Raw genomic sequence first — 20,287 nt, forward strand, 5'->3', positions numbered from 1 at the left:
CCCCGCACCCCCCTTTTTAAGTTGAGTACCGATTTAATTTCTTATCGATGCAAAATTAACCAGTCCGCTTGGCTCCGCTGACGTTTTAAATTCATTCGGTTATTCAGGTGACGCCTGGTTAATGTATGAGATGCGAATCTGCAGATGGGAGCTGGTCTGTAAATGAAGGAATTTCGCTGCTTTTTCCAATCAGTTTGGTACAGGTGCCAATGGCGATAAGGCTTTCCTTAGAAACAGCCCATGAACACATCTTCCTTGGCAGCGCCGGTGGTTACCTTCTCTCCTCGGCCGTCAGTTTACATTATGCAAATATTTAATTACTTTTCAGGGGCTAATATCATGTTATTAGCTTGATAAAATAATAGGTTGCCAAACAGCGCTTTCAGGTTCCCATAGCAACTCGGAACCTGGTCAACAGGTTGTGTAGATTGTGTTTCTTCCCCACAGAGGAGATAAAGAGTTTGCCCACGTAAAAATAAATGAGGTTATCTTTAGCAGTGCTTTCATGCTCGGAATTTTAAGTGTGTTGAATTCTGAAAAAAAATGTTACTATATAAAGCTATATAAAAATTGTGGAAAATTGTATCGCACTGAAATGTGTTCATTACTCTCAATGGAATTGTTACAGTGCTTCTAAAAATGAGCTATTTTATAACAAAAAGGCAAAATATTAACGACATAGATGTGTCTAAGAAAGTGAGCAGGAGGTTACAAATAAAATATTATGTTAATATACGTACAGTATGTATAGTACTGGTGGGTGGCATTGTGTTGCAGCAGGGAGCACATGTGCCTGGATTGTGCGATACATGTTTAATCTCTGTTCAGCCTGTGTGGAATTTGATTGTTCATGTGGGTTACATCTGGGTGCTCTTGTTTCCTCCCACAGTCCAAAAACATGTGTTTCGGGTGAACTGGTAATTCTAACTTGCCCATAGTATACATGTATGTGAGTGGATGAATCTGTTTCCAGGCGTTTTGACATATCATAACTTAATATACTCAATCCTCAACATATTTTACTTATTCTTAAGGTCTCGACATCCAGAAACAGAATTTAGGGCTCCCACCACAGGGTAGATTTGAAAAACCACTACAGTTACCATAACCGCTGAAACGTTTGGAAGGATATTTCCAAAGCATGCACAGATAAGTCATGGACTAAATGTCGCTATGTCATTCTGGAACCATCTGCTCTGTCTTGTAGGGGAAATTCTCTATAAGTCCCGGGGGGGGCGGTTTACAACATCAAATGGGGCCACCGGCATGATCCAAGAAAACAGCCAAGAGATGCTTGGCAGGCATTTCTTAATCTGTCAGTAAGAGAGCTAAATTCCTTCTCCTTTTTCAACGACTCACAGCACTGCAAGGTGCTCCATCTCCCTGCTGGTCCGCTTTATCTCGCTGTCCCAACAGCGCGGACTCTGAGGTCCACACAGACACATCTTTTGGCAGCCACAAAATGCCACAGAGCACCTTGGCCTGGGGTCATGTCCTAAAAAAGGTTCAACAGCATCATGTGGCGTAGAGCCAGGGGAGCAAGAAGCTTGAGGGGGTTGGGATGGTGTCAGAAACCCAGCAATTACACAGCAGCCGGACTGCGATAGAAGAAAAGGTGGGCATGACCATCCCGCTGAAGCGGTATCGAGAGGAAAAGTACCAGTGTGACGGCAGAGCAGGCATGCGGTGAACTGCTGCTGCGACACCAACATGGATCCAAGAGCCAGAATGCAGATGTGAAGCCAGCGACTCAAGATGTTCATCACACACCATCACAGCCGCAGTTCCTCCGGAAATCTGCTGTCTGCTGCTGGGAGGTGACTTAATTTGTCTTTTCCTGGACTACACGGCTGAGTAAAAAGGCCCGTTTCAAGCACACGGGCATGAATAAGAACCTCTTTACGTTTGCCGCGTTCAGCCACAGCAGCGTTCGGCCGAGATCAGCGATAAGCAGATAACTTTTATTTATGTGTTATGCAGCTTTTACAGGGTCTTATTTGGCAGCCACATAAAGTAGCTAATCTGAAGACATAATCCTGATGGAGGGTGCTGGGATTATGGTATCAGGGGTCAGACAGTGGATGGGATTGGGCAGTTTTGTACAGCATCAGTTTAAATGGTTTATTAGAGAAAGTAAGAGCAGATGGAGGAGAGTGAAAGAGAGCGAGAGAGCGAGAGAGAGAGAGAGAGAGAGAAGCAGGGCTGTGATGTGCACCTCGAGGGATTCCGTCCAAATACGAAAAGGAAGGGGGTATGACAGAAAGGACAGAAACAGATTGGGCCATTAGCTGGCAACTGAGCGAGCCCATTAGCTTGGCAGGAGAGCTGATGCACCTGAGTCCCACCTCCACGGTGCTATGGAGACAGCCAGCCAATCTCAGGTTAAAGGGGGGTGGGGTCTGAGCCGTCAGGAATCCCGACGTCGCTTTCATGTGCGCGTAACCTGATGTCTCGGTCACCGCCCTCCTGAACCTCTTCTTCTGCAAGAAGCCTGCCTGCTGTTTCATTAATGAGAGTGCTGCCTTCAGATCCTTCCATACACACTCCAGTCTTTTTAATTGCTCCATAATAAGCCTCTAGTGTGTATTTCTGAGTGTATGCTTGTGGGTTGGGATGGAAGGCCTAATATGCGTACTGGAAGGCATAGCCTATGCAAACAAACTCCTGTATGACACCTGCACATTTAATTATCACTTGTTAAATACTTCCTGAATATGAAACATATCTAAGAAGTGCAGGAAAACACACAAACATTCAGGCAGGGTGGGACTGGAGGAAGGAAGAGAGGAGTAGTGTGAAATGCTCAGGTCTGCACCCCAGCCACCCCACCTTGGCTCAAGCCTATCTCAGTGGTGCAGAATTAACAGTGGGGGGAAAAAACCCTCAGGAGGAGAGCAGTGACGTGAGCTGACTGCTGAGCCGAGAAGAAGCAGCATTCTGGTTGTCAAAATCCCGACTTGCTGACAGGGACCACGGCTCTGGGAGCCCACCTGCATTCCCATCATTATTACTCATTGCTAGTACACCTAACCAGACCTTGAGAGCACCCTTTACATGAAGCATCGACGGTTCACCGGGCCCTGGATGCGGGGATGGCCACGAGGAGCATCAAGCAACCCAAACGGGAGGATGCCGAACACCATCAGACAGCAAGGAAATCACTGAACCGTCGAGACTCTGGAACAGGCAAACCAGAACAATGACCGGGGTACAAAGGCAACGGGACACAAGGTGAATCCTCAGCAACTGAAGGTCATGATTTAAACAAGTCACCGGTGGAGGGTTCCCAATGAGCCTGAGTGCGAGAGCTGTGCGGTAAGCATGGGAGAGCCCAACTAGGTGCACTCTTTTCAAGACAAAACTGTTATTTCTGGCTCTGGCTGCTCAGTCTTCCAGATCGCTGACCCCAGTGGCATGCTGGACACATGCCCCGGCACGGTGTGGTCCGAGCACGCAGACACATAGCTTGTCATAAGGACCTTCTATCACTCCACACAAAAGCCAATGGGAAAAACTCGATTTTTGACCCCAGCTGATGAAGTTTTTGTCCCATATGGCAGAATTTAAGTGCCCATGAGAACAGAACCAGCGCAGTAATGAGCCGAGCGTCCCGACCCCTGTGGACCGGTGTTAATGTCAAATTAGCTTTGAGTAAATATTTCCTGTTTCATCACATGCAGGGTTAAAAGGACAAGGAGAAGACGTGGAATTTTCCATATAGACACGATCAGTTTCAAAAAAGCCTCTGCACATGAGCAGATGAGTGAAGGTAGCAGGTAGAGTTGTGGTTAACAAGCTTCCTGCAGGAGGGATAAAGACAAAAAACATTGTTTACCCTACAACTGTACCCTTCAACAGAGGTTATTCTCTTACCACAGAAAGAGGACTATTCGCTGCTGCTGTCATTCACTTCGACAGTCGTCCGTGTTCAATATTTACTTGGTTGCAGCACTTGATTTTGAAAGCGCAATGTTTCCTTTTCAGAGTTGCTCAAATTTGCTGTGTCTTCCATCTAGGGTGGGGGGTCTTTAGCTTCTTCTCCTTCAGCTGGACCAGTCTGTCACTGAGGTTCAGGCAAAGTTTCCACTTGCAGAGACAACGTGGACAGCGGCAAGGGGTCCTTCATCACGATCAGCAAACATGGAAGGATTAAACCTTTGTACAACCGCAACGGGACGGAAGTCAGAGACAGCGAGCAGCAACGCTGGTGGCCAAATGGAAAAAACACTACCCCCCCTTGAATAAACAGAGTTAGCCATAGTTAACATGTCCAACCCTTTCACCAATGGGTATGACAGACAGTCAGCAGTGTTGCTACAACAATAACTCAGAATTCTGCGTAGTGTATCCTGCTCAAGAGTACAACACTACAATTCCCTCGGTGGATCTGAGCGAACCGTGTTCCGGTACAAAGTACTTGTGGTGACAACTACTTATGATGCACACAGAGGAGGACAATGGAAAGGGCGTAAAGTAGTAGGTGGGGGGGAGTTTTCATTACCACTCACTGTACGTGGCTTCTGCAGCTTGTCTCCAGTTGGCAGCGGTACCCACAGCCAAGGCGGTGGCTTCCCATCATCAACGTGGACGAAAAAAAAAAGAGTGTATTCCTCTATCCCAACATCCCTCCCCCTGAAGAAACACACGATGGGAGCAGCCCGAGATGATATGAAGGATTTAACCAAACACTGGATGGTGCAGAGTAAAGCGAGCATGAGTCACTCGGCACCCAGTTTGATGGCTTAATTATACATACGTCTGAAGAGCACTGGATTTGTAGGTTGTCGTGACTACAAAGCGAGCACTTTAAGATCCTGACCCACTACAATTTTCTGTATTCTGCAGGAACTGAGCTGTGGCTTCCGGAACAATGTTTCCATCTGATTTTTTGCAGAAGCTTCACATTTCCATGTTGTGTTGTGCAATGTACACATATTTATCACGTCATATTAACAGCTAGAAATTATGAGAAAAGCCACGGTTACATGGAGAGTGTGAATGCAGCTATAAACAGCACAAACTCAATTTTTTAAGACAGCTGCTCAATGAGGAAAAAAAAAACGCTGTGGACCGTACCATTTTTGGGGACAGAGGGACCGGATGGGTTTACCCAGAGGCAGACAGCGGAGCAAGCGAGCTCCAAAAAAATCAATGCACCAACAAAAACATGTCAACAAACATACTGCTTGTTCTTTTCACAGGCTGATCGATGCAGTGACGCAAATTAAATTAAATTCTAACAGTGCATCTTCTCACGCGATTCGTCACGAATTGGGAAAATGCGTTTGACCACGCTCTGCCGGCCGCCACGAAAAAGGCATCGCAGAGAGGTAGTACCTGAAGACTACAGGACTGATCTCATGGAAAAGTCACGGGTTAAAATGTAAATGAGTGTCAGCGCTCTACTGCGGAGACAAGAACACCCTGGACTGTTATTCCACTGCGTTGCTTCTCTGGAGGTTCAGCTGAAGCCCCACTGAGATGAAGGAGACTCGAAAGCACATCCCAATCTCACTCCATTCCTGTCTGTTGCTCTGTGCTCTTTTACCGCATTAAAGCAGCCATTTATTTCTAATATCCACCATCCACTCTTCCAGGGCACCACATGCAGCATCTCACGGAAAGTTCATACTTTCGTGTTACAAATACAAAGCGGGGGAGTTACAGTTCACCTTAGCTTCCTCCTCAAATGCCGTCCTTGGTTCATTCAGCATTGCGGCGGCGAACAGGAATTGCATTTTACATGAGTGCATGAACAAATATCAGAGGATGGGCGACTATGCGCACCTTGATCGCCATTCGTGTGGAGAACACAGGTAAAGCTGGGTCTGTAAATTGTGACTGAGTAAAGTGCAACACTGGTGCCTCGACATTAACCTTTGAGCCAAGCAGGGAACGGAGAAGTTGGAACACGAGAGCTATGCCATATGACTGCAGAACATAAAGTCACCCAGGCTACACTGTCGGAGCTGCTCACCCCATCATACCGCAGCTCTAAGTCCTTTTCACCGTCAACCGCACTCCTTTACCAATGCACCACCTACCCGAGACTGCCTGGCACATCAAGCACAGAAGGGTTTTCCCCAAGCTGGATCGGAAGAGGTCTAACGTTTCTCAGATTCCGTGGTGATCGGGTTTCTCCATTGTGCTCAGTTCCACAGTTCTGGCACGATGCGATGCGAATACATAGAAGGAGTGAGGACGAGGAAGGACTAGCCCTGGGATGGCGGAGAGGTCGCAAGATTTGAGGGACCAGTCTGTCGCTCGGGGGATCAGCGTTGCAAACAAACAGCACGATGTGCCACTATAACGCACTGCACAGGCACCGCTAAGAGATGCGGTGACGATGACACTCTGTCTGTCCTCAGCAAATGATCTACCCGGTCGCGCCGCGCAGCAGGTTGTGCCAGGGATTGAGGTGGAGATCACTGCGAGTCCTCGATCCCAGATACGCCGATAGAAGTGCAATGAAAGTCAGAGCCGGGTGGGCCGCGGGCCGGAGGCGCTGAGTGACGCGTGTTTTACGGCCGCCTCCCGTCGTGCCTGTCCTCTTGAAAAAAGGACAATTATCCCTGGGTGCTGTGCGGTCGGAAGGCTAACGCATCTCTGAGGGATGAGCAAACGGGACTTTGGCTGTTTGCACTGCTGCGGAAGCTTATAGGAGGGAAACCGTTGAAGCGAGGCTGTCGAACTGGTTTGACATGGAGAGACCCACCTGGGACCTCGACCGGACCTTTGGGGATTCCCCACACTGGATGAGGATCAGCTTTCCATGTCGAACAGAAAGGAAGTGATAGGTCGTAGACTCTAATTGCGAAAAACCACCGTCTCTTGTTGGAAAAGACGTGGTGTCAGCAGTGGGATCCGTAAATGAACCAGGTTCGTGTGCAATTCGTCAACCTTTTCATGGCTATAAGGAGAAAATGTGTTTATCACCAGTCGCTGTTATTATTACCACCCACACAACAATATTTGTAGCCCTGAGAATATGTGTTAAGGTGATGCAGTTCAACTAAGTGACCTTAAAAGAAATGTATCGCACCCTTGCATTTAACTTACAGGAAAAAAAAAAAAAAATTCATTATATAAAAACCATACGGGAGCAGAAATACCATAAATCAAATGCAAAAATGGCCCAGTAGCTGACTTTGGCTGTTAGTGTATCACCATTTAGCTGTACTTGTCAACACCTATCGGTATATTAGCCATGTGTCTCTACCAGTTGAGCTATTTATTCTGCCTTTAAAGTGTAAACATGAAAGAAACATATTTCTCGCTTTGTAGAGAAACATTAAATAAGCCTGCTTTGAAAAACTGGGCGCCGTTCCTAAATCGCTCCATCCTGGATTTAGAATTTATGTTTTTTAAAGGCTGCATACTGCGGCTGCCCAAATATGCGATATCTGGACATTAACTTGCTGAGGGCGATCCAGAAATCCTACCACATTTGAATGAATTAAAAAAAAACTCATGTATATTTGTATAAATGGAATTAAAAAGTTGCCACCGAGGCAATGACTCATTAAGTAAATAGACACTGCAGTCGTAGGTCACTGCTTGCTTGAGAACAAGTCTGATTTAACGCAACAAAAAGGACGGGTCACTATGTTCTGCAAATTACCTGTCGGCCATCAAGGTCATCTAAGTGTGACGCAACCTGAGAGCCTGGAATAAAACCGTCCCTGCAAAAAGATCCCCCACAGGGGACGAGATGAACCATAAGGGGCGCTACTGAGCACTGGGGGATCTCCAGTGACCAGCGGGTAGAGAGGAGACTGTCAGGAGCGACGGACGTCTCACCATCGAAATCACCACCGACACCTCCAACACCACCAGCGGGTGGATTGGAGTGGACGCCTGAGCACGATCGGTCCCGTCACATCGACACGCGCAGACGCCCTTCAAGCTTGCTGTTCCATGCTGCCCCCCCTCCATCTTGCTTGATCTACAGCAGTGACCTCACACCACACACCAATCGACAGCATTAACAGGCCTAGCGCCAATGATCCTGTGACTGCCGGGAGGGATCGATAAGCACCGCAAGCCCGTCAGCCGTCACCTTTCGCAGCCTCTCCCGCCTCGCGGCGTTGCGCTCACGACTGCGCCCAAAAAAAGGCACCATGCACGGGAGGGGCTGCTGCTGCCGATCGACAGGGAGATGATGGAGACGATGAGGCGAGAGCCCCATACGAACCCCGTGTGTAAACAACCGAATGACCCGGTCAAGCTGCTGGGGGCCAGAAGGCCACAGCTTTTGGTCTATTCTCGTGGTCCAGGAGGTAGAAAAGCTGGGGCGGATCTCACCGGGCTGGAACGAGGCGGCGAGCTCACAGTTTGCACCTGGGATCGTTTAGAGAACGGGGCTCGACTTCCTGCACAAACCGGGACTCGAGCGAACCAGAAAGCGATTCGTCGTTGATTAGAGCGCAAACACCACATCGCACCTCGCTACACCACAGCACCAAGAGTTAGGGCTCGGAGATCCATCCAGGGTCACAAGTTCTCCTTCTCGGCAGCTTGCAACATCTCCCAGAGTTTCACCTAGAGGTTCATCACATTGGATCATCGATGTTCTCGCCCCGTTTTCCTCCCGGAATGGGGTCACGCTCGTGAGCCTGGCTGGAGCGGAACAGCCTTGAGGAAGCCGAAGATGAAGCAAAATGTTTGCGTGAGCCCAATGGGAGGACTTGAGTTCAAGAGGTTTCGCTAGTACAGGAAGGTCTGGGATGAGGAAAGGCAGGGAGACAGAGCCACACTGCCACATCTGAGGACTGAAGATCTACGTGTAGAGGCACAGCTGTGCGAGACGCATGGGCCTCCATCATGTAGGCAGGAGAAATACAGTTAACCCATTTCCTGCCAAGAGCCAACACTAAGCTGCTGGAACCCATCAGCTGTGGCTATCTGCATGTATAGCACCGTACTCCAGCACTGATCGCCACGTCTACCTTGAATTTTTGTCTTCAAACGAGTCTCAACTAGAATGTGACTGTGCACTTGACCAAATAATACAGCATCACAATGGTCAGCTGTATTCACGACACGCTTCACTAGGCAGCAGCTTGTCAATTCATGAGCTGCAAGACCCAGAAGTGACATTCTTTACATGGAGCCTTGGTGGGGTGAGGCTGTTGGATGTAGCCCTCGCGAAGCTGAAGGACACAGCATTTCCCATCAGCACCGAGTGACTCGGAGTGAAGTGTCTTCTGATGGCTAAATCAGCTCAGCTCCGGACAGGGACCTGGTTCAGCGGAGTCTCACGAGGACCGCAGCTTTAAGCATCATAACCACGATCATCTCGGCCTTCTAAGGCCTTCATGATGTTCTATGATCATCTCAGGCTTCACTTCAGGCTTCAGCACCATCACTACTATCACCATCATCTCAGCCTTCCGCACCATCACCGCACCCTTCAGCATCATCTCAGCCTTCTCCACCATTCCCATCATCTCATCAGCATCGGGAGGTCCTGCCAAGGTCAAACGGACCACCAAGAAGGCTCAACTCGCGCGAGCATCATCATGGCGAATGTGTGATGACGGTCGTATCGCGCTGAAAGCGCACGAGCCACTCCGGAAACCCTGGCTGTTTTTGTCGTTCTCCCCACGGAAAGAACCGAGAACTGGCGTCTCGCGCACCCGGCGCCGCAGCGCGCGCAATACGGGAGGGTGTCGAAATACCACGGCACGCGCGCGTTCATTAGCGAATAAAATGAACGGCACGAAGCAAAAGGGAGAAGGACGAAGGTGCGCGCGGAGGGGACTCTGTGTCTCGCACAGCGGCGCACGGGATTTTCATCATATCGTCACATTTCACATCATCATGTCATGATCGCCTCACACACACACACACACACGGTCAGTGGCACTAACTTGGTCCAGAGCCGGACACACACACACACACACACACGTCGGAGAGGCGAAACGCGGTGTTTTGAATTGAAGCCGCCGGCGGTGTGTGTTTTGTTCGAGTGTGTGTGTGTGTGTGTGTGTTGTCAGGAGCTCCTTCTGCCCTTTACGCGCGTTCGGCTTCGTGAAAAGCGGTCACTCAGAACGACTCTCGTCTCGTCTCTCACACACACACACACACACAACACACACTCCACCTTACCTTCTTCTTCTTCTCCTCTGCGCCAGGGATGCTGCGCGATGCCGGCGGTTGTGTGTGTGTGTGTGTGTCGGGGGGAGAAGCAAGGCGGCACTGCGCGAGCATCCGCCGTGTGTGAGCGGCGCTCCGTCCTGGGGAGGAACACACCACTGTAGCTCGGAACGGAGGGGCTCGAGCTGCTCTCCCCCCACCCCCCCGGGAGGGGGAACTACCCGCGTTCGTCGACGGACCCGAGTTTATTATCGCACCTGATTCATGAGCATCTCCGCCACCTTAAGGTCACTTGCGCTGAAAAACGTAATAATTGGAAAAAAAAAAAAAAAAATCATCATCATACCGACAAATGTTTGGATGCCTGATGGGGCAGAAAAAAATGAATCACCCTGAAAGATGTGGCTCGTGTTGTGTGTGTGTGTAAAAAGGGTAAAAGTGAATTTTGCAGCAGTGTGTTTGGGTCTTTTCCAGTTCTGGTTGTTCATATAGACCCATGAAACAGAGGTTGAGAGGCACTGGGGTGGGGGGTGACTCCCTCATTCTTCATGCCCCTCATTTCTAATACCCAAGGCTAATCTGCGCAAATACAGGGGCATCTGAGAGCAAAACATAGTAAAATCGCAGGAACCCAGTCAGTGTGTTACTGGGAGTTCAAACCTGCTGCTTTTGCTCTGAATTTTATGCAGAATTTTCTACAATCAGTCATGCAGATCTAACATGTTAAATGCACATTTGTTTACTCATCTATTTATTGATTTGCTAGTTTTTTTTTGTTTTTCACTTATCTCCTTATTTTCTGATTTCCGACTTATTTATCCTTCCTTCTTTTCTTTGATGTGTCACTGACCCTGCAGGGCAGAGCTGCTGCGATGCAAAACCAATTGCAGGGAAATGTGACAATGAAGTTCAGTCCTACGGTAACACACCGCACGGCTTGGAGAACATCAGTCTCACACACGAAATGCAGTAATGCATGTCAGTGACAGAAATAAAGAAATAAACATCTTCCAAAAGGGAAAAAGACAAATATTATGTGATATTACTTGATGTCTTAGGACTTTTCCAAGAACGTGAATCAGCGCTCAGTAAATACGTTCTGTGTGCAGAGCGATACCTCATTTATAGACATTTATTAGTTTGCTCTGAACAGACAAAGCCCCTCCCCCTCTGTTATTTCCTTTCACACATACACAGGCACCTGGCTTTGTTGTCATGCCAACCTGAAGCCCCTCCCATGGCCGATGACATCATCAGGCCAAATGCAGGAGGCAGCATGTGGGAGAGGGTGCGAGAAGCAGCGAGAAGGAAGGCAGGGAGGCGGGTGATGGGAGGAAGGAGGAGAGAGGGAACCGTGGGATGGGTTGTCTCACGCTCAGGAGTTATTAGGCAGACATGCAGATCTGACTCTAATCCGCTTTGGCAGGCAGCTCCTCGCAGGGCCGGCGATGCCGAGGACGAGCGACCCGGAGCACCGGGAGTGTGGGTGGACCAAGGCCGAGAAGAGGGGGCGCACGTGCACGGCCAAACGGAAAGCACCGGAAAGAGCTCCCCTCTCCTGCTGGTGGAGGCCCACATCAGCACTTGATGGTCCAACACGTAAATCACACTTCTAGACAAAGGCCACCGAGAGAACATTACTTTTAAAATGATGCACATTAAACAGCCGAGCGATCGTAAATAAAGCAGAGCAATTCAACGACGCTGTCGGGACGCTGCCGCTCGGCTCCGGGCCAGCTGACATTACCGCACCGTTTGACGCCGAGATCGTAAAATTTCAGGTCGTGTGGGGGTTTATAACGGCTGCTTCACGGCCCGCGTTTACCTCTTAGAGCACACCTTTCAGTTAATAGGCAGTACAAAGTTACAGCCCATTGTGAAGTGTGTCAAGCGCCGTGTGTCCTTTGTACCGTGCCTGTCGCTGTCGTATGAAGGCCAATTGTGGACCAACTCTCAGCGTGGACATACCCCCCTCAAACCAGGTGTAAATACCATTTTTATGACCCCAGCCCATCTTAAGGTAATGTCACACACTTACCGGTCATTTGGAAAGTGTAGGAAACCCATTCATTCTTTCACTTGTTGGTACCAAGTGCTTGAATGTCATACAACTGTTGTTACGACCAAATTCATACCGTCTTGTCAGAGTCATTATACTGTTCTGTACTTGAAATATGGCATTAAACAATTCATATTTAAGAAATAGGTTGGAAACATACTGGTGTTTTCTCCAAAGGGAGTTTTTCTTCCTAATAAATGAAGAGTAAAAAATTCACGTAAGCCCTAGCTGCTGTTCTGGTCTGTTTTAACCACCCTCCATGCGGAAGAACCTCCGGGAAGCAGAAAAACTGGATTTTATACATCTCAGCCTTTCACCCTGCAGAGGGGACGGGCACATGTTCGTTCTTTCTAACACAAGTCACATTCATCAAAATAGCCCCAGCGCTCAGCAGTTATGAAGACAAAGATGTCCTGTAACACTTAGAAAAATGCAAATCTCAGACCACTCGGGCATTCCTGCATACCATACAAACCTAACATTGTACGTTGCCTTGGGAAGAGATGATGAAAATGCAGAACGAGAATATTTAACATTACAAATCTGTTACTTAGAGAGCAAAGGAGAAACTCTGAGGAAACTGAAGTAAATTTACATTGTGTGTTTACATGGTTCCACACCGATACGCAGCTAATTACTACATCACTATCATTACCCATAGTGGCTGCATAGATCTCTCCCCCCGGACAACACAATGAGGAACATTTCATACCTCTAGCACATAGCCAAGCAAAAGGTTACTTACTTTGACAGGAACAAGTTACGAAATAGCAAAAATTTCCGTAAATTTCCTGCAATACGATGCAAAAAAAAAAAAAAAACCTAACACCACAGTCCAAACTCTGCCAGTACTGAAAACGCAGGAGATTCAAAGATGCCGTAACAGCGAAGGCCTAAAAACACACTTAACAGTTCAAAGCAGTCAACATCAGCCCTGTTGTTTAAAACAGCATCACTGGTTGTATTAAAACCTTTATTAGTCACGTTTTGAGCACTGTACAATGGCAAACAACAAAAACATCTGAATCGCCTATGTAGGCATGGGGGCCCTCATAGGGCCGCGAGGTGGAGCAGGAGGGGGCCGGGGGGGCATGGGGGGTCCTCTCTGAAATCCAAATGGAGGCGGGCGTGGCGGACCGCCGCCGTAGCCTGGAGGAGGCATCGGAGGGGGGCCCCGCATGCCAGGAGGCATGGGTGGACCTGAAGGAAGGTGGGAGAGAGATCAGGTCAAGACAGCAGTGAAAATGGAGTAACATACCACAGTAACGCGCATCGCAACACGTCAACATGCTGAGCCAGAGCCTTTAATGTGATGGTCCTCATCTGCTAAGGTAAACACTGAAAATGATTGAATTTAGCAACTTTGGCAGAATTATATGTCCGTAAATGTCGCCTGCTCCAGCAACAGCAGGACTCACCCATGGGGGGACCGAACGGGCCCCTCGGAGGCATTCCCATGGGTGGGGGAGGGGGCATGCCCGGTGGAGGTGGAGCACGACTCTGGTTGGAGCCGGGGGGGCCCGGTGGAGGGGGCACCATTCCAGGTGGGCCAGGAGGTGGCATGGGCATCTGAGGCATCCCTGCATGGTGTGAGGAGACACGAGAACATGGACATGTAGAGGACAACACTCCAGTCTCCAGGGACAGACACAGCGCCCAAACTTGCGTTTTGCAAGGAAAAGCCACAAAAAAAGGCGGGTCGTCACCAGTATCCACATACACATCATACCTTAAGGTTCCTCTTAAATGTGAAGAAATAGTGAGACAACATACAAACGTAATTTGTTTACTTTTCCCCTAGACTGGTCAGCGTATTTAGGATTAGTTTGATTTTTAATTTTTTTGAAAACCAGAATCATTATTTGATATCAAAACACTCATTAAGAAAAGCAGAAGTGAGGATGGATTACCTGGGGGGTGCATGCCAGCGGGTGGGAATGGTGGCGGTCCAGGGGGTGGACCTCCCGCTGCTCCCTGAGGTCCTGGAGTGCCTGGAGCTGGAGGCATTGGCATTCCAGGAGGCATTCCTGGGGGCATGGAGCCTGGTGGGGGCACTGGGGGGAACGCGCCAGGTGGCGGCAGGCCTTCGAGAAAAAAAGTCAAAACGGAAGTCAGTGAGATGTGGAGGAGACTGACGTCCAGCATCACTCTTGAGCTGTAATGGCTCCCTGACCTCAAACAACCCGAAAAGGAAAAGTCACGACAAATTCAGGCTAGTGAAAAACACATGGGAAGTATGTGAGGAAAAAAACGCATAAAAGATGGAAAAAGTCATGTGAGGCACACGATAGTAAATTCACAACATTAAGAGAAAAAGACACAGGAAGTGAGAGGGAGAAAAAAAAAAAAAAAAAAAAACCATGATTGAGTCGCAAGAGGGACACTGAACACTAACCAGGCATGGGGATCCCAGGCCCCAGCGTGGTGAGCACAGGGGTGGGCGCAGAGGGAGGAGGGGGCGCGTCGGCAAACAGCTGGTGAGGCCGATCCGCCTGCGACAGTGGGTTCTGAGCGGCCAGCAGGCGTTCGGCAGCCGAACCGTGTCGCTCGCCCTTAGAGTCCTTCTTGAAGGCGTAGGAAACTGTGATGGGCCGGTTGCACAGGTACTGGCCGTTCATGGCCTCGATGGCGGCGTCCGAGGCGTCAAAGCTGGCGAAGTTGATGAAAGCGTAGCCCTTGGAGTTACCGGTGTCAGGGTCCCGCATGATCTTGGGGGTCTGCAAGATGACGCCGAAGGCGCTGAAGGTATCGTAGAGGAGCTTCTCGTCGATCTCAGGGTCCAGGTTGCCGATGAAGATGTTGGCGCCCACATCCAGGTTTTTGTTGTGGGCAGAGGCCTTGTTGACGCGAATAGGTTTGCCATACAGCTTGATCATGTTCATGATCTTTATAGCGTAGTCAGCATCCTCCTCACTCAGGAACTCCACAAACCCATAGCCTAGGTGAGAAATGGATGCAGCAACATCATTGTGGACTGTTCAGAAAGTACACGAATACATTCTCTTAAGACCCAGCCTTTCATTTCTGTCCACTTTAGAGGACAGTTTTTTTAAACTATCTCCTGCAGATGCTAAAAAGCTGGGTTCAAATCCATTTTATAGACGATGTTTCATCCTTTAAAATCTTTTCACAGGTGTGGACATGGAGCTTGGACAACTTCACGAAAAGAAAAAAGAACCAAAAACATTTTTGTCTGGATCTTAGCAGATGTTTAGTGCAGAGCAATTTTTCACCCCCAAATCACTAACATTTTACCTCAGACAAACACCATGCAAATTAAAAATATTTCCCCTTTTAAAGAGGAAAATCACAATTGCAGTTCCAGAGGCATTTGAGCCGTTTTCCAAATCTGATCGCGAGCACATTCAACGCAACGCCGGATCCGTTCATCTCCACGCGACCCAGGAAGAGCACGGTTTCCAGCTGCTCGTGTCCAACTCACCCTGGTGCTGACCCGTCACCCTGTCCTTGGGCATGTGCGTGTTCACCACTGGGCCGGCCTGCAGAAAGAGCTCCCACAGCAGCGGCTCGGACACCTTCTCATCCAGGCCACCCACGTAAACCGTGGCATCTGCACAGGGGTCACACAGAAGGAAGATGAGATGTAGAATTGACATGTTGTATCAACCTGGCTGATCATGTTTTTCTTCAGAACGATGAATGTTAAACCACTTACACCTATTTGAAGAGCTGGGTCATTTTTACTGTACTATTTCAGCTTAAGTATCTTGACCAATGGTGCCGCACCAGGATAATTTTAAGGCTACGAACAGCATTAAATTAATTAAAAGTAAACGCGACGGATATGCACAGAAATAAGAGCAAGCCTGAAGCTGCACAAAATATTTCATTTATCGTTAAAACCAGAAACATATCTACGAACCAGTAATAAATCTGAAACACGGATGGATTTATGTTCCAAACAATGCGAAGCATAGAAAACACTAATGTAAGGTAGTGCTCTTCCGAATTTACAAAACAGTTAGCTTAAGGCTAAGAGCTCAGCTAGCTTATTTGTTTGAGTTCCGGGTTGAGGCTCTCGTTCTGAACACATTCGCTCTTTCAAACTAGCAAAGCTGCAACGGAAGTACTTGCGGCTAAACGGGGAATTTAATTTTCCTCGATTTAAGCCAAGTTTTCATTCAGGTTTTAGATGAGCTGCACAAATCCTACCTTGATTGCGCTCCGAAATTGGTCCTGCCGCCATGTCGAAAACGGCGTGCAGACGACTTCCGCCGGAAGCTTTCTCCCTCGTGAACCACGGCACTATCAGGAGTCCGCAGGACAAAACACAAGTGCGTCGCCCCCTGTCGGCCGGGAAGCCCCTCTTCAATTAAAGCTGGTTGGAAACATAAGAAATATATTTGGTGATCCCCTCCTATACACTGAGCGCGCGCATTAAATGTACCAGTTTCGATTATGACTTTATTTTCTCACGCCAGCAGTCGGTTCAGCCCTGAATTAGACTAGAGTGGAGTGGAGTGGAGTGCGACTAAGCCTTGGACGGATAACTCGATTACAGGAGTTAAGTTTTCCACAAAAGTCCGCCCGAGTGTGTTTTGCAGACACTAAGCGGGACGCGAGGGCCCTGCACGCGCAGAGCGTCGCACGGTCCACTGACCTCTGACCCCGCGCGAGGCCACCCCAATTATTTCCAAAATAATTTCGTCCCCGTCCAGGAGCCGCGAGCTGTTTTCGCCACAGAAACACGCGCGTCACCTGTGGCGAGCAGAAAGCGACAGAAATCCAGTCGCACCGGTTTTGGAACGAGTTCTCAATCCCGGCCCCCACTCCTCCTCTTCCCCCACCCCGGGCCGAGAGCGCGCTCCGCCTGTTCGCGCGCCTCCCGCCGCCGCCGCTGCTCAAAGGTGCGCCGCGCGCACGTCCCACACCGCACACCTGTCTGCTCTCGAGACCCTCGCGCCGAGCGCTCGAGCTGCGACGCACGCGCACCCGCCGCGGCCGGACAGCCCCAGCGCGTGACATGTGCCCAGCAGCGGTGCCCTGCGGAGGACAGAGCCGCGTGCCGCACCGGAACAGGTGAGACGCGCGCCATGGAGCTCCTGCGGCGGATCTTGTCGGCGGTGGGATTGGACTGCATGCGGGGGGCGCCGGCCAGTCCGCAGAGGTGCGTGTCCGCGGGGTTGGGGGGCGTGACGGCAGCCGCGAGCCTCAGTCTAGTGAGTCGGAGCTGCGCTTTTTGCGCAGTGAAAGCAGCGCGAAAGCTTAATCCCCTCCTCCTGTTAAGAGCACGAAGTCAAAGTTGATGTGATGGAATATGAACCTGCGCCAGCAGGTGCCGTAATAGTTAGAGCTGCTGCTCTCGGACTTAGAGGTTGTAGGTTCGAATCCCACCTTCTGCTGTTGTAGTCTGGTCAAGGTACTTCCCCTAAATTTCTGCAGTCAAAAAGACCGATTCATATGAAAGGGTAAACCGGGTAAAACGGTGTGTTAACAGTGTAAAAGGCTTCGGGGGAACAGGTGAGCCGAACGAACGGTGAGGTGTGTTTCGGTGTCTCGGAGACACGTCCCTCGCTGTCCAGCGCTCAGTCAGTGGTTTGAGCTCACACTGGTACACAGAAACACACCGCAGTACTCATGGCGCGTGTGTGTCCCCGTGTGTGTGTGCGTCCGTGCCGTTTTCGTCGTCGCACCTCCGCTCTGTCTCCAGGCTGAGGTACGAGACGAGGAGGAAACGCAGATAAGGATTTCTGCCTCCTCACAATGACACCTGCACCTCCACATACTTTCCTTGATCATCGCCTGATTCCAGAGATTTGGGCAGAAGGTTGCGGGGTCGTGGGCCTGGGGGGGGGTTCGAATTTTTCACGAACCCGTGCGAACGTGCTTTCGGAGCATTCGTGCCCCTCTTTTTTCAAATCCAACCCATGTTACGCGGGATGCCGGATCGGCTGGCCCCGAAGGTCCGGCTGGGATTCGAACCTACGACCTTCCCGTCGCACAAGTCCATTTCGCGACGGCGTTCTGGAGGAGCGATGAGGGAGCTGGCAGGCTCACGCTGTCCACTCTGTTTCACTGTGCTTTTACTTGCCGTGTGACGCCCGTTGCGCCGCACGTCCGCCGTCAGTCCAGTGACGGCGTTGTTGTGATTGGCAGCTTGTCCCCCAGCAAGCGCTCGGGGAGCCACGAGGGCAGCCTGGAGAGCAGCTCATCCGGCGCCAGGACGTCTCAGGGCTCCGAACCCCCCCACTGCCAGGGCTGCATCTCCTACGACGGCCACATGAAGCGACTGAGCTGCGGTCACACGTTCTGCGACTCCTGCACCGACCGCATCGTCAACCAGGCCTTCCTGGACATCGAGGGTCTCTGCAACTTCCCCTGCCCTATGTGCAAGTCCCTGCGTGAGCTGGGCCTCCTCGACGGGGGGGAGCGGCAGCCAACCGCCCCTGGCAACACCTCCCACAGTGCCCTGCACCTGGAGGTCATAAAGGAGGAGGAGGAGGAGGTCGCGGGCGACTGAACCCTGGAGGGGTCCGCATTGGACTTTCGAAGGAGTGCGTGTCATGTGAACGTGTCCGTCGCTGCCGAACTGAGCAAAGCACGAGGGGGTTAACCACGGAGGTCCTACCTGATGTCTCCACGGTCCCCTTAACTGCATTGTGTCCGGGGGGGGGGGGTGTCGCACCGATTCGTACTGTTCCCCCTGGGAAAGGGCAGTGTGGCAGAACCCCACGAGCGGTCAGTGCACGACCGGACACTGAGCTCCAGCTTGTGGTCACGTGAAGCTGGTGGTTTGAACGCGATCTCAAACCAGCAGTTCACCCTCAAACCACACTTTGAACTTCTTTTCAGAGCCACGTTTGGCACACCTTGTTAGTGTTACCGTATTACCCTGTTTGTAGGGGCGGTTGATCGAAACCCTCGGAGTCTCGTCATAGCTGCTCTGCTGAAGCCAAAGGAGCTCTTGTGAGCCGCTGAGCCACGTGAGGTAAAACACTGTGAAGTGCAGTACGCGATGATGCCGCAACGGACTTGCAGGGCATTTTGTCCTACAGTGACGTCACTTGGATGACACTCTTTACGGGGGGGGGGGGAGAAACACTGAGGTGCTACAAAAATGAATCCCGCCATAATTGTACGGAATTTAATAGTGGGCTTTGAACCCAACTCCTTCAGGTTGAGTGCAGGGTATCGATGTTCAGCTAGAAAGACAGTATTATGGTGTGTTAATGAAAGAAGAGTGTGTTGCCCTGGGGGTCAGGGGGGGGCTGTGCTCCACCTGTCTTGCACCTACCTGAAGAGACAGATGGGACCTCCCCCCCCACCCCACTTCCTGCCAAAAATGACCAGTTCCCAACCGACTGTATTATGTTAAGTGACATTTGTCCTGTTCGTTGGAAACTTTCCCATGTAAAACCAGGGTATTGTGGGTTCTTGAGTAACACATTTTGGTGTCATTGCATTTATATATTTTTTTACATTTGTATTACATTGATTAAATAAAGTAACTTAAAAAATATATCGACAAGGTGTTTTAAGGAAAACGTATTTTCGCTGGATTGATAAATGTAACAAGCGTTAACTTTGCTCAGTCAGTAAGAGCAAAGGCCACTGACCCAAAAGACGAGTGGATTTAATATAGAGAATAAACAAGACAAACATCCCTTTGTTGAGTCAGTACTTGGATTTTACTCGTCTTTGTCATTAAATAAGTACAAAAACTGTACGTACAGTACAAGTGGCAAAAAACGCTCATCCTTCGTACCCAAACAACCTGTGTATAAACAGCCTCTATAACACTGTGGCCCCTTCTGGGTGCTGCTGGTGGGGGAAGGGGATTGTTCAGCGGTTTGGGTTTTCAGCACCTTGTCGGACCAGCTGGGTTCTTAAGTAAAAAAAAAAAAAAATTTAAATAAAATAAAAAACAACAGGCTGGAAAAGGCATCTCGTGTGGAGCTGCAGAAGAGAGCAACACTAGTTTTGGTTTCGACACGCGGTGTTGAAGAGGTCCAGTGAGGGAGGTTCTGTGCACCCCCATGACAACATGGTTTGGCACCCAGCAACAACACAAGCTGCTCATAAGGTCCACTCCCAGCCACCCAGTCAAGGCTCAAACCTGTCAGCCATAAAGACGTCTTTGCTCGTAAAGTGAACTGTGTACAAACAACA

At 49.8% G+C, this 20,287-nt stretch overlaps 3 protein-coding genes across 5 annotated transcripts in view; 1 reads left to right on the forward strand and 2 right to left on the reverse strand.

Moving 5' to 3' along the window:
* The window catches only part of LOC108930427 (synaptic vesicle glycoprotein 2A-like), a 32,644-nt gene extending 22,265 nt beyond the window's left edge, over window positions 1–10,379 (reverse strand). For both annotated transcript variants that reach the window (XM_029248403.1, XM_029248405.1), the window contains exon 1: window positions 10,111–10,379. The gene's annotated coding sequence lies outside the window, so the exon portion shown is untranslated. The remainder of the gene's footprint in view (window positions 1–10,110) is intronic.
* A 2,737-nt stretch (window positions 10,380–13,116) lies between these two features.
* Window positions 13,117–16,868, reverse strand: sf3b4 (splicing factor 3b, subunit 4). Its single transcript, XM_018745611.2, has 7 exons — window positions 16,779–16,868; window positions 16,331–16,496; window positions 15,600–15,728; window positions 14,553–15,095; window positions 14,068–14,241; window positions 13,576–13,737; window positions 13,117–13,357 (listed from the first exon to the last, which is right to left on the reverse strand). Exons 2-7 carry the CDS (start codon window positions 16,362–16,364, stop codon window positions 13,188–13,190), a joined length of 1,212 nt encoding a protein of 403 aa, XP_018601127.2. The 5' UTR covers window positions 16,365–16,496; window positions 16,779–16,868; the 3' UTR covers window positions 13,117–13,187.
* An 18-nt stretch (window positions 16,869–16,886) lies between these two features.
* LOC114909380 (RING finger protein 222) lies at window positions 16,887–19,729 on the forward strand. Of its 2 annotated transcripts, none has more exons than XM_029248071.1 (2): window positions 16,887–17,197; window positions 18,275–19,729. In XM_029248071.1, the coding sequence occupies exons 1-2, from the start codon at window positions 17,142–17,144 to the stop codon at window positions 18,636–18,638; spliced, it is 420 nt and encodes a 139-aa protein (XP_029103904.1). In that variant the 5' UTR covers window positions 16,887–17,141; the 3' UTR covers window positions 18,639–19,729. The 2 variants fall into 2 exon arrangements, with proteins under 2 accessions (XP_029103904.1, XP_029103903.1); XM_029248070.1 differs by having other exon boundaries at window positions 16,966–17,285; window positions 18,275–19,728.
* The last annotated feature ends 558 nt before the right edge of the window (window positions 19,730–20,287 follow it).

Source organism: Scleropages formosus, chromosome 23, assembly GCF_900964775.1.
Source record: "Scleropages formosus chromosome 23, fSclFor1.1, whole genome shotgun sequence".
Taxonomy (NCBI): Eukaryota; Metazoa; Chordata; class Actinopteri; order Osteoglossiformes; family Osteoglossidae; genus Scleropages; species Scleropages formosus.

Bases quoted from the DNA above. Each gene is read 5' to 3' on its own strand.
- sf3b4 (XM_018745611.2), bottom strand. From the start codon at position 16,364: ATGGCGGCAGGACCAATTTCGGAGCGCAATCAAG. The intron at 13,738-14,067 runs GTAATCCATCCT...CACACCATGCAG, and splicing joins CGCTGGCATGCACCCCCCAG to GGATGCCTCAGATGCCCATG. The intron at 13,358-13,575 runs GTGAGTCCTGCT...ACCTTCCTTCAG, and splicing joins CCCGTTCGGTCCCCCCATGG to GTCCACCCATGCCTCCTGGC.
- LOC114909380 (XM_029248070.1), top strand. From the start codon at position 17,212: ATGGAGCTCCTGCGGCGGATCTTGTCGGCGGTGGGATTGGACTGCATG. The intron at 17,286-18,274 runs GTGCGTGTCCGC...TGTGATTGGCAG, and splicing joins GCGCCGGCCAGTCCGCAGAG to CTTGTCCCCCAGCAAGCGCT.